At 40.0% G+C, this 17,192-nt stretch overlaps 1 protein-coding gene across 1 annotated transcript; it reads right to left on the minus strand.

Moving 5' to 3' along the window:
• Positions 1 to 376: 376 nt before the first annotated feature.
• On the minus strand, positions 377 to 16,278 carry API5 (apoptosis inhibitor 5). Its single transcript, XM_035552150.1, has 14 exons — positions 16,063 to 16,278; positions 12,452 to 12,613; positions 11,788 to 11,881; positions 10,739 to 10,804; positions 10,257 to 10,408; positions 8,735 to 8,941; positions 8,092 to 8,196; positions 7,359 to 7,448; positions 6,575 to 6,756; positions 6,274 to 6,367; positions 4,813 to 4,869; positions 3,790 to 3,866; positions 3,260 to 3,396; positions 377 to 2,502 (listed from the first exon to the last, which is right to left on the minus strand). The coding sequence occupies exons 1-14, from the start codon at positions 16,129 to 16,131 to the stop codon at positions 2,423 to 2,425; spliced, it is 1,572 nt and encodes a 523-aa protein (XP_035408043.1). The 5' UTR covers positions 16,132 to 16,278; the 3' UTR covers positions 377 to 2,422.
• Between the last annotated feature and the right edge of the window lie 914 nt (positions 16,279 to 17,192).

The raw sequence follows: 17,192 nt of genomic DNA on the forward strand, positions 1-17,192 counted from the left end.
CACCGAATAAAAGAGGTTGTTACTCCAAGCCACTATTGCTCTATCATAAGATACTAATGAATTTTATTGCACCGTCAACATCTAGGAGATAGAATAAGACAATGTCTCCTTTTCACATGATACATTCCCAAATAAAAGTCTATTAGACATGCAACTTCTGAATATTTAAATTACTGTCCATATTTTTGCATTTAAGTTGAATTATTCAGAAATTGAAACAGCTAACACAGTGTTGGTAAGTATTTCTTGGTGGCAAACAGCTCAATACATCTATAGCAATCTAAGAAGTAAGTCACTAAAACAAAAGGTACCACAGTACCCTTTTACTAAGCTACCACAACACGTTGTAGAGTAACTGTGAAACAATGAGCCAAACAAAATTACAAAATGAATTTATTCCAAAAGCATAAGGGAACATTTACAATTCAACAAGATGGTAAACAGGTGTCTCCACAAGAACTCACTGCATTAAAATTAAATATGAAACTAGGGAAGAAATTTCTAACTACTTCTGAGACTATAAGAACTTTGCACATCACCTCTGAAAAACAGGAATCCTGTAAAGGAAACTCACTCAAAACTCAGTGAGAAAACAAGCTGCTAGTACCTGGTTATTAGTCTAAATACAAGCTACGCTTAGGCTTTGCGATAACATTCTTAAATCCCCTCAAAACACAAATTATAGCAACAAGTGCAAAATGTCTTTTTTTTTCTTCTTTTTCAATGGAAGCCTATTACCTATCCATTGCCTGTTTTCAGAGTGACACTTTGATCTCTTGAATTTGTACTTGAAAACTCTTTGCCAAGTTTGTTGGTTTTAGTGACAAACCTGAGTTCAGCAGCTGGCATGTAATCAGAAACAAAGTAAGCTCATATGTCCTGGAATGTCCAAAGTTTGCTGCCTACTGCTCCAGAGTCGAGCCAAAATAGACTTCAAATTTAGCCAACAACTTCTCTAACTTTGACATAGTTTTGGTATTCTGTCCTTTTGACTGCAGTGATAAATGTCAATGTTAATGAAGACACCTGAATCAGATTTACAAGCAAATACAAATGGAATTAGGTGGCAAAACATCACTTTCAGGCATTTGTGTGTGGATATCAAATGGCTGCAGGAAAAAAAAGGAGAATAAGAAAATTCTTCATCCTTCTAAAGCCTAAGCTATTTTACATCAACACGCCCTGGAACACTTTTTAAAAATTGTCTTCCTCTGCCCCAACTTCTTTTTACTACCAGCTAACCCCTTTACGATGTTGAGTGACCTGAGAAGTAAAAATTTTAAGTGGTGAGAATAAAAAAAAAGCATTGTGCTCTTACATTGTATTTTCTGGGTGTATACCAGTAAATAAGAATCCCAAGTTGCTATGAAAAAAAATAGCATGGAATTGTTAATTTTTCCACTTGAATTTAACTACATGCTGGAATTTTTCAATGTTACCCAAAATACAATTTTATTTATATATTTTTAAATGCAACTGTATCGGTAAAAAGACAAAACAAAACTGAAAAACAATCCTTGAGTGCCAACTAACCCAGAAATCGGCAAAACACAGAAAAGAGCCAGGTACTGCTACAGTCCAGCTCCAGTCTATGAAGCTTAATCACTGCATCAATCTTTATCCATTCCTGAAATAATTCTACTCATTTATTATTTTTTTTCCTGTTCATTTACTGTAATTTCATGGCATAAGTATATGCACATATTCATATTCAACATTAAGAATTCCTTTGCAAAACACCACTTTTGCATTACAATGCACGGAGAAGAGTAAGATGTGCAAAACAAAAAAAAACACCACATTCTCCACATCTCTAAGGAAAAGGACTGCTTCATGCTACAAGCAAAACAGATTTCCAATCATGCTGCAAACTTCAGAAAACCAGCATGTCTCTCAGTCAAGTCCATTATAATAAGTAAAGAAAATCAAATTTAACAATGGTACTCTTCTCCACATATTGCAAAATATGGTTACAGATGAGGAAAGGATTACTTCAGCTGCTAAGCTTATCTGACATGTATATCTCTGTAATCATGCCTTTCCTGTCCATTACTTAATACATGAACTCAATTACATAGTTTGTTATGCAGTAGCTGATTTTTAGGTTAATATACAAACAATTAAGATGTAGCTTTTGATAAGACATCTATGCTCTTTTCCAATTTTGAATAAATCCTGAAGACGCTTCGAAAATAAGAACCCAAAACTGCTGACTGTAAGCATCCAAAAATACAGCTGTAGTTTCACTATGGACAAGTTGTAGTCCGTTAGAAAAGTAGATCATACATACAAAGGTATAAAGAACATTTAAGTCAGTCCTAGTGGAAGGCAGTCCTTGAAGGAAACAATATTCCAAGCAATCTTTTGCTGAGTAGTACTTTTACGTTAGCCCATTGGGGCCGGGGAAGATACAACGGTCTACTCAGTAGATTCTTCCTCGACTACGGTTGCCACGTCCTCCCCAGCCTCTTCCTCGTCCACCCCGGAAACCACCTCTTTGCTCTGAAACAGAAATTAAAACTTTTCATACATGTTCATGCATACTGATCAAAATTAAACAGTAATAACTGCAGGCTGACTTAACTCTCTGAGGTTAATCTTGCTTATTACAAGATCTCAGAGTTGCACCCTGATGGGCAACAGACCCTACTAAACGTAAAACAATGTCAACAGAGCTAGCCTCTCTAAGCTAAATGCAGTCTTCCTGTATACTAGGATACAGGGCTGTCCTATTATTTTAGAACCACTTTTGAACAAATCCGTTTTCATAGAATTGAAAATTGAGCTGTAAATAACTTCAGTAGCTCATCCTTCTGTCCAATAACACCACGTTGATCTTCACGTTTGCCTGACTCACTCCTAGTGACTTTATAAAAATGATGGCAAACCGCAACTTCGTCAGTCTGTCGTTTCCTATCCTTAAGTTACATCAGCATACTTAAGTTTCTTCGTTGGGTTGGTATCTCACTATATACAAATGGAGGATCTTAAGCATAGCTGGATACCACACGAACTATTTGTATACTGTGGAAAATTTTTGTTTCTCTTTGTCAAAAACAAATTTGATCAGAGTGAAAAAAGCACAAAACATTTTGTTAAAGTTTCTTGGGATTTGTTTGAAAGTATTATCAAACTCTCTCATTCCCCGTCCATGATTTTTCTTCACGTACAGCCTTAAAATACAGCTCATATTAATCTACAAATAGAACCATGGGCACAACTCTGACTAGAAAAAGTTTTTCCAAGCTGCTTAACTTACCGTAAGAAAAACTACCCAGGTTACTACTGTATTTTCCACTGGGAGGATTATATATCTGCCTGGCATCCCTTTTTGGTCCTGCCGAAGCTTTCTTTGGAGGTGAACTTGAGGTTGTATCTTCACTTGTTCTTTTTTGACTGATGGAAGAAAACAAAAACAGATCATTTCACCCCTGTGGCAACAAGTACAGCAACAGTAGCTGTTCAGCCTCAAAGACCAACAGTTGTAAACGAGCAACAGCTAATGAAGATTCCCTGAATAATACTTCAGAAGAGGAAGTAAGCTAATCTCCAGTTGATTCAGTCTATTGCATCCCTAAAGCAAGAGTAAGATATCATACCACAGCCTTAATTCCTTTCAGGATGGGTGTTATTTTTGGTTGTGAAACTTTTAGCTCATGCACCGTATACGTTATCCATACGCAGTTTGAGATATTTATCTTGCGAACAGCAAAAGTTAACACACTTTTTTTCATTTTATGTATATATTTATATACATAAATATTGTATTTTTCATGAAAAACCTCTTACCTTGCATCTGCCTTCTGTACTGGTTTCCAGGACAGTGTGACTGTACTTTTGTAAGAAGGAGGAATGTGGAAGAGATCCTGTGGAGACAAAATTGGACAGTTTATTTTACAGTTAAACCCATGTCAACGGTACTCCAAAATTTTAGGTATCTGTAGAGGCTCCAGAATAGCACTTACCTTCCAACAATTTTAAAACCAAAACCTTTTAAGTCCTATGGCACAGTAAGAAGGTGACAGTAGCTAACTGTCTTACCTCGCTGTCTTAGTTCCATATACTTTAGTAGGAAATTCAAATGAAATTTATGTTACCAGAATAGTAATTGCAATTACTTATACTGCAATTACACACTGTCTTTCTCTACCTCTGCATGTAAAACATCTTTTAATGAACTACAATGGCTATACATCTGATATCCTAGCTAACGTGGTTAAAAATAAAAAAGGCTTCTCGAAAGCATAGGCAATATTTAGTTTATGGTCACGTACTGAAGACAGGAGATGAGAAATGAAGCAATACAGGTCAACTAGGGAAATCAGTGGAGTTCTTAAAGGGTGGTTAGAAGAAATCAGAAGGTTTCAGGGGCTATGCATAGAAATGGCTTTCTACAGCCCATCTCTCCTAAACTCTTTGGAGAAAAGAGCTGTGTATAGGAGGCTTGCTTTGCCTCCTCCTTCCATCTACTTGTACCTCTTTGAGCTTGCGTCTCCCTACCATGGCAGAAAAGGGAAATAAAAGGGAAAGACAACTCAGCCAGAATCCAGAGACCCCTAAAGCAAGGTTTTCTGCTCCGGCTCCTAACTGCTGATGCTAAGAAGGGCCTTGACACCCTCTACCAACAGCAGCAAAGGCTCAGAAGTTTGCTTAAACAGCATATCCATTTCTGCTTCAGGTACAGTGAAGCAGACAGTATCCTGAGCTGAATAACAAAGACTGATTTATTAATACAAGTTGATTCAAATCTATTCCTTTTTTCTTTGTAGATTTCTCTACTGTGTGAATTTACTCCATCATGTTAATACTTACCTTGATTAAAACGTTGATGTTATTGGTTATTTTCAAAGCAACCACTTTGATCTTGTTCTGTAAAAAAAAATAAAAAAATTAAAAATACAAGAACACCACTACTGAATACCTTCTATTCTATTACTTTAAATTATATCAACTGCATTTCATGAAGTTGTAACATTAAACTGACTGCTATTCAGTGAACTACCGTAGCAATAGTGAAAGGTGTGCACACTTCCAAGAATACGTGACAACTGTTTTTTAGGCTTCCAGCAGTTCTATACTAGCTAGTGGCTTGTAATGTTCCAGTGTATTTCCCACTCTCAATTTTTCCCAACATACAAAAATTCCTCCTTCAAAGCAAAACACAGAGCACAGTTAAGTGAAATACATATGGTTGTGCAGAGCGGCTTAACAAAATTACCAAAAACTAACAGATCTTTTTAGCTTGCAGAACTCAGCATCAGTTATGACGAAGCTGCATATAAAGTTTTCCTCACTCCCTCCTCCAGAAGTGGCACATTGACAATGACATCACCAGCGATGTGGCCACAACACACACTGATCTGACATCCCCTCAGGTCTATAGAACAATGGACAAACAAGAGTGCAATTTAAACACAGTTTAATACTAGCACTTCAAACACATTTTTCTGTAGGCAAACTCACTTTTTGGTATTTTCAACACACAAGGCACTGTCTAGCAACACAACAGTGTCAATACCTACAGGCACTAACACTTAACTGTGTTACTTCCAGCCCAACACTTGTTCAGAGATCTACAACTAACACTGCAACTTTCCTGCTTAGAAATTTAAAAGACTGCCACATGAAATCAGGAATAACAAGTGCATTCTTCTGCTATCAGGCTGCAGTTACATCATTATGAACCACTTTAAAAAATAGCAGGAGTAATGCTCAGGAAAGCTCTTACTGTTCAGTGTAAGGAATAATGATTCAGTATCTGGTTGGATTATCTCAACCGCAGCCTTAATAGAGCTTCAGTATTATTCAAAGCCTTCCTGATGATCTGGAACCTAACCAATCTGCAGAACTCACCCCAAGTTGAAGGGGATGAGGTATCAAGTTTTTAATCACAGCCCCCAATACCTAGCAAAGTTTTGAGCTTCTCTGAATGATAACCCGTAATCTCTTACTTCAGATCTGACAGCATCCAGAAACACAAAGCTCAGGAGTTTGGTATTAATGTTAACTGAATTTTAATAATTAACTATAAGCGTACATGCAGAAAAATAAAAAACACATCTTTGAAGTAAGACTAGTGCACAAGCTGAGTTCTTATCAGTCATCCAAAATATCGACAACTTAAATATGTTTACAGGGAAAATGGTAATGATGTTAAAGTATTATTCCCTTAATCTGTTTGCATGCTTACAACAGATGTTAGCCTGTTAATTTGCACCAACAGTTACTTCTGTAGGCTCAATCAGAAAATCAGAATTCTTACACAATACTTACCTCCTCTGTTTTCAAGGCCTCTCCTGTTTTTCCTTGGAGCGCTAGACGAAGCTGTCGAATATACACCTGCAACCCTCGAGCAAAATACTGTAGCCTAAAAAGTTTAAGAACAAGATGTTATCTTCATATATTCCTATTAAAAAAAAGCATAACCAAAGAAAGTTGTAATCTTTTTTTCTTCCCTTGAAGAAAAATGCTGAGAAGAAGTCTTCTACCAATCTGATTTGTGCTTCTGTAGCATCCAGACACTAATAATTCATACTTCCTACCAGAACTTAAACACCCACCCCTAGACAATTACCTGATTTTAAAGTCTTTCAATTTCTCTGCATTCAACTTGGCTGTGAGGAAGTCTGGAAGTTTACGACCTAACTGATGGAAGCTATACAGCAGACACTCCACGTAACTGAACTGCAACTTGGGCTCTTCATTGCTAGCATTTTCCCCGTTCTCTGCCTCCTCTGGAGGAAGTGGCATATACTCCTGATGAACAGAAAGAAGAAACAAATAGATGACGCACATTTACACGGACTGGCGGTTCTCTTGCTGTATACATACTGGTGGCTTTATTTCTGCTGACAATTCAAGAAGTATTCCCAGTATTCCCCATCCTTGTACTAACAGGATCAGGTGCTGCACAAAATCCTGGTGCACGTGGTTCGCCTACACTCACGCCACTTCACACCCCCTGACTAGGAGGACATATGGTAGTGCTGCTACCACAGAAAGCAACAAAGGACTGCACCAGTGCTTCTGAAAGAGCGCTGCCTTTGCTTAAGATGAGCAGCACAGATACAGTGTTTGATGCAATCCAGCATGAGTCTCTCATCGGTTTAGAATTTAAAACGTAACAAAACCACAAGTATACTGAACAAAAACCATTATGCAGCTAACAGCATACCTTCCTCTATATCTAGAAGGGCTTTGAATTGCAAATTATGTTTTTCCTCGAATCATGGACAACACTATTTGTGATACAGCCACATTCAAAAAAGGGTAAATAGATTAATGGATAAAAATAACTTGTTTTGATGAAAGATGTTCAGTTTAGTCTTTTACCTAAGTAAAAATTGAATTAGTCTTACCAGTAATTTATCAAACAACTTCTTCAAGTTTGATTCAAGCTTTTCCATATCTCCACAAAATGAACTCATTTCCGCAAGAAGCTTCAAAACCTAGACATAAGGATAGCTGTTTTTTTTAATGTGTTAAAAGATATGTATGAAGGCTTAACTTCCAAACTAAAAAGAGATTATTATATCATTACGGCTGGCATAGAAGAGGTCAGCTATTAAAAAACCCTAATCCTCAGGAATGAATATAAGGAAGAACATGCCTAGTCTGTTGTTCACGTCTCCAGACATGAGTAAACCCCAGAAACATGGGTGTCGCTGTCTAATCCCAACAAGCACCATTAATCAACAAGTGAACAAAAACCTCGACAACTCATGCCTGCAGCATAGCTCACCTTCGCAGTGAGATTCACAAAGATCGAACTGCAGCTGCAGCACTGATTAATGTAACCAAAATTGCAGATATTAAACCACTCCCTTAGGAGACTAAATTAGCACAAGCCATGCAACAATCATTTCAGTAAACGCTACATGCTTAAAAAAAATTGACGGTAATATAAAGATGATTACACTGCTCTACTTATTCTAGCCATGTCTCAAAAGCCTGGGACAAACGACGCATGCTTTAAAAGGCAATGCTCAGTCATGCCTCAATACAGCAAACATCTTTTTCCAGTGTAGCTGGTTCTCCTCCAGTACAGACGCGTATTTCTTAGGATTGAAAAGGACTGTAACCTTCGCTTACCTCTAACTGGATATCAACACCCTCCACTGGAGTAGTCAAAGAACCGAGGTTCGGAAGCACATGCTCACAGAAGTAAGTAACAAATTTTGTGGAATGAACGTTCTTCTGCAAAAAAACACCACGCTTTATTCAGGCTGCTCTGAGTTTGAGTGAGTTAAATGTTTTTCCCCCACCACTCTCCCAACTGCCCACCACACAGCTATACCTTAAGGCTTTATTAAACTTCTCTTTAACTCTGAAATGCAGAGACCCTGCCAGGTAGCTTAAGCTCAGAGGCAGTCTGCAACAGGGGCTGAAAAGATTGCCTAAAACCTGAAAATAGACCTTGACATGCTGCAATTGCCTGGCACTGGACTTGTATTAATCAAACATACATACATGAACCTAGTGTGAGAATCTTGTCATAATTAACTATGACGTCCTAAATTTGAAAGAACATGTTGAAGACCAGAGAATACACAAAAGCTCTTTGTATTCACAGGCGTAAAGGGTGCTTTCTAACAATCTAATACATTAAAAGGTAAAGGTGGAGAAGTACTGGTACACTGTCACTCTAACATAAACATTCAGAACACTGAAGAGAGAGGAGCTACAGCTATTAACTTTCCACAATATTCCTCACACAAAACAAATAAATACATACTGAGAAGAGCGGCACTGCCTGCCGAGTACACTGTAGAAGTCTGTCCACGCAGTCTGGGTCAGAGGGATTGAATGTTTGCTCCAGGTCAGCTTGTTCGGCTACCAGCTCCACTAGTTGCTGCCTCCCACTTACTGTCTGTAAGCTTTTTAATCCAGACAGTATTTTCATGAACAGAACAAATTCCTCGCCTGTCACATCTTCCAGCACCTTAGCAAAACACCAGAAAACATAACTCCATTGTGGTAATTTGCAAACCTCCAAGTCAAACCTACTTGATTTGAAAAGACAAAGTGTGCGGTTATGTAATATTTAAATTATCTCCTAGTTATTTAAAAACAAAAGGTTAAAGGAACCCAGGAAAACATTCAGTATGATTGTACACATCTCCAAATTAAATAACTGCCATCATGTCGTGCATAGATAACATTTTTCTTCAACAGTCACCTTAGGACAAATTTTCTTATCTAACAAAATTGTATGTTTCAGGCAGAATAAACCTTAAATGAGTTATCTACTTGACTGACTGTCTTAATACTCTCTGTATTTTTTCAGCTTAGGGAATGCACTGGAATCTCATGAAATCCAAAAAGGACAAATGCCGAGTCCTGCACGTGGGCTGAACCAACTTCCCTGCATCTGCACATGCAGGGAACGGGCTGTCTGTGGAACTGCCCGGCTGCAAAGGCCCTGAGCATCCTGGGGACTGGAGGCTGATGAACACTGTCCTGGACCATGACAAAGCCATAGCCAATAGATTGAGGGAATCAAGCAGATTCAGGATTCTCCTTCACTAGGCTCTCATTAGACCAAACCTGGAACACTACACCTAGTTGTGGGTCTTCTGCCATGAGGAAGTCGTTGATAAGCTTTGGAATTTCAGCCATGAAGATATCAGCGTCTGGAGCACATGACCTATAAGGAGAACTTCAGGGAACTGGGCTTTTTCAGCCTACAGGGAAAAAGTTGTGATGGGGAGATGAGGTACCTGACAGCAATATTCCAATACTTCAGAGAACATGACCAAGACTACAAACCAGGCTCTTTACTGAGGCGCATGGGGAGAGAAAAAGACAATGGTACAAAACTGAAATGGGAGGTTCCAACTGGATAAAAAAAAAAATTCACTTCAGGGACAATTGAACATTAGTACTAATTGCCCAAGAAGGTTGGAAAATCTCCATCCTTAGAGGTGTTCAACACCCAACTGGACAAAGCACTGAGAAATCTGATCTGAATTCAACTAAGCAGGATTCACAGAAATGACTGATCTTTCCAGTGTGCATGATTCTATGATTCTAATAAAAGTAGCTTTTACAAAATGAGAAAAGCCTAGTATTATTTTATTGTCCCCACAAAAAACGTTGCAAACTTTGACCTGTAGCAGAACAGGAAAACTAGACAATTGTAATTTGTACAATGCTCAACCCTATGTGTGATTTTATACAAACAGACCTCCAAAATATCATCAGTGACAAAAGATGGTTTAATAATACTTAAGTTTGTAGTAAAATAAAACACTCACCTTCTTTGATTCAGATAATATGAACTCTTCGACCTCCTTTGTCAACACCTCCTCAGGCAGGGTTTTCAGTTTTGTAGAGAGGAACTTGATAGCCCTCTCTCTCACAATATCCTCCCCCTGAAGAATTTGACTGAATAAGCCTCCCAAAGTCCCTGAACAGAGAACAAATCAGGTAACACAAATTATTTTAGAAGTTAGGAGCTGAGCCTTCAACACATTAGAAAGCAATTTCCTACTGTAAGACTCCATGAAACATTTTAAGATAATTTTCACGTCTTTTGACATAAGAAACTGCAGTCTTTTATTGGTCTGCATAATTCAGATCCACAACTGTTGAGAATTTCAGTATCATTTGCAAAACAAACCAATGAGTACGTCTCTAACTTTTGCATTGTACTAAGATACAAATTTGGGTCCTGCTCTCATCCCATGAGACTGGGAAGTATTAATAAAAGACATTTAAAGAAAAATGTGTCCTTTACCTTTAGCATCCATCTTAAAGATACTGAGCAATGCATTGTTGACCAAATTGAATTCTGCAGAATCATCTGAAGAGACAAAAAAACTCACATACATATCCTTGAAAGGCAAACAAACATAGAAAACCAGAAAGATTTCTGGTATCATACAAGAAGAATTCCATCTTCAGCATTATTAACAACATAATTTGTGCTCAAACTACTATTAGACTGAGGAAGTAGAAACCCACGATTATGAAAGCTGGAAGCCAAAGAAAAACCTATTTGTCATTTCATCTTCCCTCTCTTGCCCCCATAGCTTCAATATTACAAACTTGATAGGACTGAAAACCTAAAGCAAAGTTTTAATTCCATGTGTTTGGTCATTGTAAGGAACAGTTGAATAAACAAGCTCACTTTTACTAGATTAAAGTAAATCAGTTAACTTCTTTTTAATCTACAGAATTCCTAGATGGAAGAAACAATTCTCCTTGAACTAAATGGAGAAACGTACATGTTCCTAAAAACTATGTTTCTTCTGAGAAGCAGATCTGTAGAGACTTAAGCATGCATTTTTAATATAATTCGGAACATGTAATATTTAGCACTCCAAAAGCATACTGAAGTATAAAAAATACATACTGTATATTAAATTCTGAACTAAGTATTTTGTACAAAAAATGTACTGCATCAAAGAAAATGCCTTCTTTTTTTTTTTAAGGTTCCTGAATTAGAAATCCAATAGCTCTCAGTTGGAAGGCAGTTTCCTGTAGACTAGAACTGTGTATTTTTTTCTTGTACAAATGCTTTTAGACAACTTGAATGAAAATAAAAGTCTGAGACATAAAAAAAAGATTTTCAATTTAGATTCGAATAATTAGCGAAACTAGCAGCATAATTGGAAAGCAAACATAAAGAGGAGAGAAAGAACAGAAGCAGGACATGAATTCCACTGGGACAGGCAGCTTTGTAACAAACTAATGAATCAACAAAAAACGTTTTACAGAACAAAACTGCATACATTTCTAGGTGTGCACAAGTAGATCAGCCAAGAAACTAACAATGTCTCCTACCTGACTGTAGAAGCTGGGTCAGTATGTCTGCTACCCGGGGAAGATTATCTCCGGTGGCAAACTGAGGCAATTCCTTAATTGCCTGGCGCCGGATCTGTTGAAATTGTCAGTAGCATGAAATGAAAAATTAAAAAATGATTACAGAAAAATCAGGCAGTTCAACTTCCATATGAAGTTTGACAAAAACAAACAAACAAACAAACCACCACCAACAAAAACAGAGAAAGACCACATTTTTTTTTTTTTTTTAACAACCCCATGGTTTTCAGGTGCAAATGAAATTTTCTTGTCTCTAGCAAGATTTATTAGAATCCGTTACCATGAAGTGCTTTGAAAGGAAAAATGTAAGATATTCAAAGAAACCGTATCTCAGCTTTTTTTTTTCCCTGCAGAGATAGTCCACTGATCAATGATGGGGGTGCAAAGTCAAATGAAAACGGATTTATCTTCATCACACAGTAGATTTTTCTACTGCAGGAATACACTAACATTCTTGTGTCTTTCAGCCTTCCAAAGACCAACCCTCCTCTCCCTCTCCAAAGACATAGGTTAAGGAAAAACAAAACAAAACAAACAAAAAAGCAAACAACAACAACAACAAAAGGAATAGCAAAATATAAATCAACATATCAACTTGCTACAAGGTTCCAGTCCTTATTCTTACAGAAACATCTTCATCCTCACACAGGTCCAACTGGGCATTGATAGCTGAGTCAGCTAATTCAGGAAAATGCTTGAAGAACTTAGGAATGAACTGGGCTGCAAGTCTCTTTTCCTTGGCACCTCCTTTCACACCATCCAAGATCGCCTGGTAAGCATCCTTATGCTAAAAGAGGAAAAACAGAACACACAAATAGAAAAATCTTGGGGTAATCTCAAGACAAAGAAAGGATTTTTTTCTCTCCCATTTACTGCATCTATTTAAGTGAACTATATTATACAAGCTTTATACAAAGAAATATATTTCTCTCAGAGCAATTTCTCTCAATCTAGTAAAATTCACCTCGACTGACTGTACTGTTATTTGGTTCCTCCATCTGTTCAAGTGCTTACTGTTCAAACTGTTAGGGCTAACAGCTCTTGCACACCACTTGTGATTAGATTACTGTAGACTAAAGGAATTACACGATCACCTTCTTCACTGAGCTTAGGCATTTTTTCAAGGAGTTTTTGCCTTCTGTCTGCTCTTTTACTGTTCCTTAAGCAGAGGCTACCTCTCCCAGCAAGCGTACTGGAACAAATCATGAGTGATTTTTAACACATATTGCTCTAAAGCATCTTTGGCATGTTTGAGCAGTTGACTTGAATTGAGGTAAAGGAGTTCTTAACACATCTGTTAACAGAAACTGGATGCAATAAGTAAGTAAACAACAAAAAACGAATCTCCAGTTGAAATGCAGAAATAAACACTTCAGCAAAAGAGTGGAAAAATCTCTAGCAGCTCCAACTAGAAATGCACAAGCATTTCTGATTTTTTGCGTGCAGGACTTGAGACTTCTGAATAAATTCAATATTTGTTGTGGTTACAGATGTGCTTCATAGAATCACAGAGTGGTTTGGATTAGAAGGAACTTTAAAGATCATCTAGTTCTACCCCCCTGCCATGGGCAGGGACACCTCCCACTAGAAATAGAAGTCAGTGTTGTTAGGATGCTGGCAGAAATCAGAACATTCTACCATTAATTTTCCTCATCGTTGTGAAAAAAATGTTTTAGACTACGTGTCCCAATTGGAACAGTAGCATCAACAACACAGGATGCTTTCCTTTATTTGCACCAAATTTCTCAGAGCCACATGTATCACACCCCCATTCCACATAAAAGTTCACTCACAGCAAGTGAAGATACTGATTTACAAAGCAGTATGCTGCACTAATTCCCTTTACAGTAAGCTGTATTGTAACGTTCACTACCAGTGCTGCTGAAACACTCCCTACACCATTCTGACACCTATCTGTGGAGCCAGATTCTGAACTGGACTGGGACACTGATCTGGAAGAAAAATAATTGAGGATAAAAATGGTTGGTTTTCAGCTCATCCACACCCGCATCCAGTTTGCTCTGTAGCTGTGCCTTCACGGCACGCTCAACAGCATGGGCAGGAATGCGCCAGCACAAACTAGCAATGAAATACATATTATCATGGCTACTGGTTCTGAGGCTGCACATGTAAGAATGACCTTTTCTGGAACAAATTACTTAAACCTAATACGTACTTAAAAAGTGTCCAAACAGCAACTGAAATAGAGTAGCCTGGGGTAGCCTGTGTTCCATTAATTCGTATTACTGCACGCTCATTGTTCCTAAGACACAGTTCAGGCAGTTTGTTTTACCTCATACTTAGCAGCAACGAATGGTCAAGAATAAAAGTAGGCAAGTGCAGAAAATGAGTGAGCCTTTATTTTTGCAAGTTTCCTCCCAATCTGTAACATATGAATGTCCTAAGCCCAGAGTCCAGACCCTTATTTTTAATAACTAAAAACTGACCTCTCATCCATTAATTACTCTAGATCAGCTCTTTGACTGATTTATACTCTATAACACCCCATGACAAGTTTAACAGGGTGTTATAAAGTATGTCTTCCTCATTATTCTAAACCACTTCCTGGTAGTTTTTTGTTGTTTTTTTTTTGACGTCACCTTCATTCTGCCAATGAGGTGTACTCATCCTACCTTTGTTCTTTTCTCAACCAAAATACTTTTAGGAGCTGAGTATTTCTGGTGTTTTAAATTATTCCACTTAATGTCATAGTTCCGGTTGTCCCCTTGCCCTTCTCATGTTCAAAGTTTCCTTTTTGAGGCAACGTGACTATGATTTTTTACAGCGAGAAATCACATTCATGGGGACATGAAAAGATAATAAAATCGTAAGTGGGATAAAATCAACGAATAAGGAACAATTACTCATGGCTTCTCAAAATGCAAAAATTAGACATCAAATAAGATTACTAAATGACAAGTTCAAAGAAGGTAATTTCTTCACGAAGGTTAATGAAATAACAGAACGTTTTTGCATAGAACATTCATATGCCAGAAATATAACCAGATAAAAGAAGTGCCAGAGAAGTTTGCTGAAGAACAATCTAGCATGAACGCAAAGGGTCTCTCCCTGACTCTGGAAGCCCGTAAGCTGTAAAGAAATAAAAGCCAGGAGAGCACACCAGGAACCATCATTCTAAACTTGCTCTGCTCTTACCCTGAGAGGTTCGGAGACACCTGGCATTGATCCCTGCCACGAGCAGCATTCTCAGCTCTCCTGGAGCTCATCTATCTCACACTCCTATTCCTATCTTATGAGAGTTACCCATACTCATGAAAATGATGAGGGACTACACATTTGTAAAAGGGCACACTAACAGCACCTATTTTATTCTGCATCTTTCCCCACAAATCTCAGCATTTTAGTTCAATTTTTTGGTTGCCTCTAAGCTGCTGTTTTTGTTGGACTGCCTGCAATGTTGGGGGACAGTCACGCAAAGTGAGCAGACCTGAGTTAAGACTAAACTAACTTAAAAAGCAACCAACCACCACCACCAACAAAGCCCTATTATTTGTTTTCTTAAAGAACTGTCCACATAACCTTGTGTACCAGTATGTGGTCGACAATCCACTGCTAGATAAAAAAAAAAAACAAAAAAAAACACAAACTCCTTCCCTACCTATGTACGTTTTGACAGAAACATAATAATAAAAAACCACTTCTACTGCCTTTTTGGATAACCATTAAATAGCATGAGAGCCTCATGCAATTAAAAAATTAAGTTTTAATTAAGGAAAATATTTTGGAATTGCTAATATCCTAAGGCATCCCCGTGTTTGATGAATTCAATATTGGTGGCGCTGAGCGGCAGATCTCGCTAGGATTTTACTAGTCTCCTTCGGTGGTGAGAACCATTCTTAAGGAAAAACAAGGCTGCGACGAGCTGCCACCCCGTAACACCTTCACCTTCCCCCCCCCCCAAGTTTAGTTCCTTCAGGAGCCCTTTAGCGGAATCACCAGCGCGCCGCCCCAGCCCCGCACGGCCCCCGCTTCCCCGCAAGGCCGGAACCCGGCGGGCCGAGCTCGCCGCCCCGGCGAGCAGCACCCTGCGGCCACCCCGCCGCCACCTGCCCGTCCCCACCGCGCAGGGCCGCCCCCGCAAGCCGTGCCGAGGCCCTGCAGGCGGGCAGCCCCCGGCCCCCCGGCCCGGCCCGGCCCGCGGCGCCACTCGAGCCCCAGGCCCGGCGGGGCCCGGCGGGGCCCGGCGAGGCCCTGCAGGCCGCATCCCCGCCGCACCTGCCCCGCCGTCTCGGTGGCGTCGGCCAGGATGCCGTAGTTGCGGTAGAGCTCCTCGACGGTGGGCATGGCGCGGCGGGCACGGGGAACGGGCACAGCCGCCGCTGACACCGAGGCCGCCGCTGACACCGAGGCCGCCACCGCCGCTCCGCGCAGGCCGCCGCCGTCAGCACCAGCGAGGAGGGAGGCGCAGAGCGGCCGCGGTGGCAGAAGCCGCGCGGCGCCCCCTGCAGGACCGGCGTAATAAAATGAAATAAAATAAAATAAAACCGGCTGAGGGGAGCTCGGCTTGAACGAGGATGTTTCGTATCCAGTCATAAAATATACATGCGTATGTTGATAAAATCGGCGGTGCCCAACATATCACACCGACTCCAGAAGGGGGCGTCAAGAGCGCTTAATTAGACCCCGAAGGGACATAATTAAGAAACTGGTCTCAGGGAGAGAGCGACTGGCAAGGGTCTGGGAGTGACACAAAGGAGAGTCGGTGCCCCAGGCCCGGGGTGCTGTGGCAGCAGGTTGCAGCACCCTGCGAAGGTGGTGGGTGTTGTGGGTGTGCAGCCTCGTGGGGCTCCAGCAAAGCTTCAGCCTGCTTGAGGAGGAAGGAAAGCAAACAACTGGGAGACTTGTGGCATGGGAAGCATGAGAGAGAAATCCATTCTGGGTAGAAATCAGACCCTTTGTATCATGCAGACCTAAGAGGGTGTATGGCAACACCACTGGTATCCTGTAGGTGCTGTTAATTTTGGTCTTGCTGCTGAGAGAGCCAACAGATAATGATGTTTCTTGGTTTCCTTTATTTTTTGTAAAGAAAAAAAGAATAGATTTCTCACATCAGTTCCCACCTTTGTAGCCACTTCCCTCTTTCCCAGACTATTTTTTCACTTTCTCCGGTGATAAGCTGCCCCTCAGTTTCCCGTTTTATCTTTCTGGGAGCTCCCTTCAGGCTGTCCCCGGCCCTCAGGTGCCTAGCTGCAGCCCCAGGGATGCCCTGTGTCCCCAGCCAGCCCCTCCAGGCCATGGGCGTCAATCCCTCCACCTGCTGCCAGCTGGGCAGCCATTTTCCTCTCTCAGTGTTTTGCTGCCATTTTGTGAGGCCTGCCTGGCCCTGGTCTCAGTCAGCAGCCGGG

This window comes from Cygnus atratus, chromosome 5, assembly GCF_013377495.2.
Source record: "Cygnus atratus isolate AKBS03 ecotype Queensland, Australia chromosome 5, CAtr_DNAZoo_HiC_assembly, whole genome shotgun sequence".
Classification (NCBI taxonomy): Eukaryota; Metazoa; Chordata; class Aves; order Anseriformes; family Anatidae; genus Cygnus; species Cygnus atratus.

What these genes read in the sequence shown, in the direction of transcription:
- API5 (XM_035552150.1), bottom strand. Translation starts at nt 16,131, where the DNA reads ATGCCCACCGTCGAGGAGCTCTACCGCAACTACGGCATCCTGGCCGAC. An exon ending in AGGCAGTGCCGCTCTTCTCA is followed by an intron (nt 8,197 to 8,734) that starts GTATGTATTTAT and finishes GTTTTTTTGCAG; the next exon opens with AAGAACGTTCATTCCACAAA. An exon ending in GTGTTGATATCCAGTTAGAG is followed by an intron (nt 7,449 to 8,091) that starts GTAAGCGAAGGT and finishes CCTTATGTCTAG; the next exon opens with GTTTTGAAGCTTCTTGCGGA.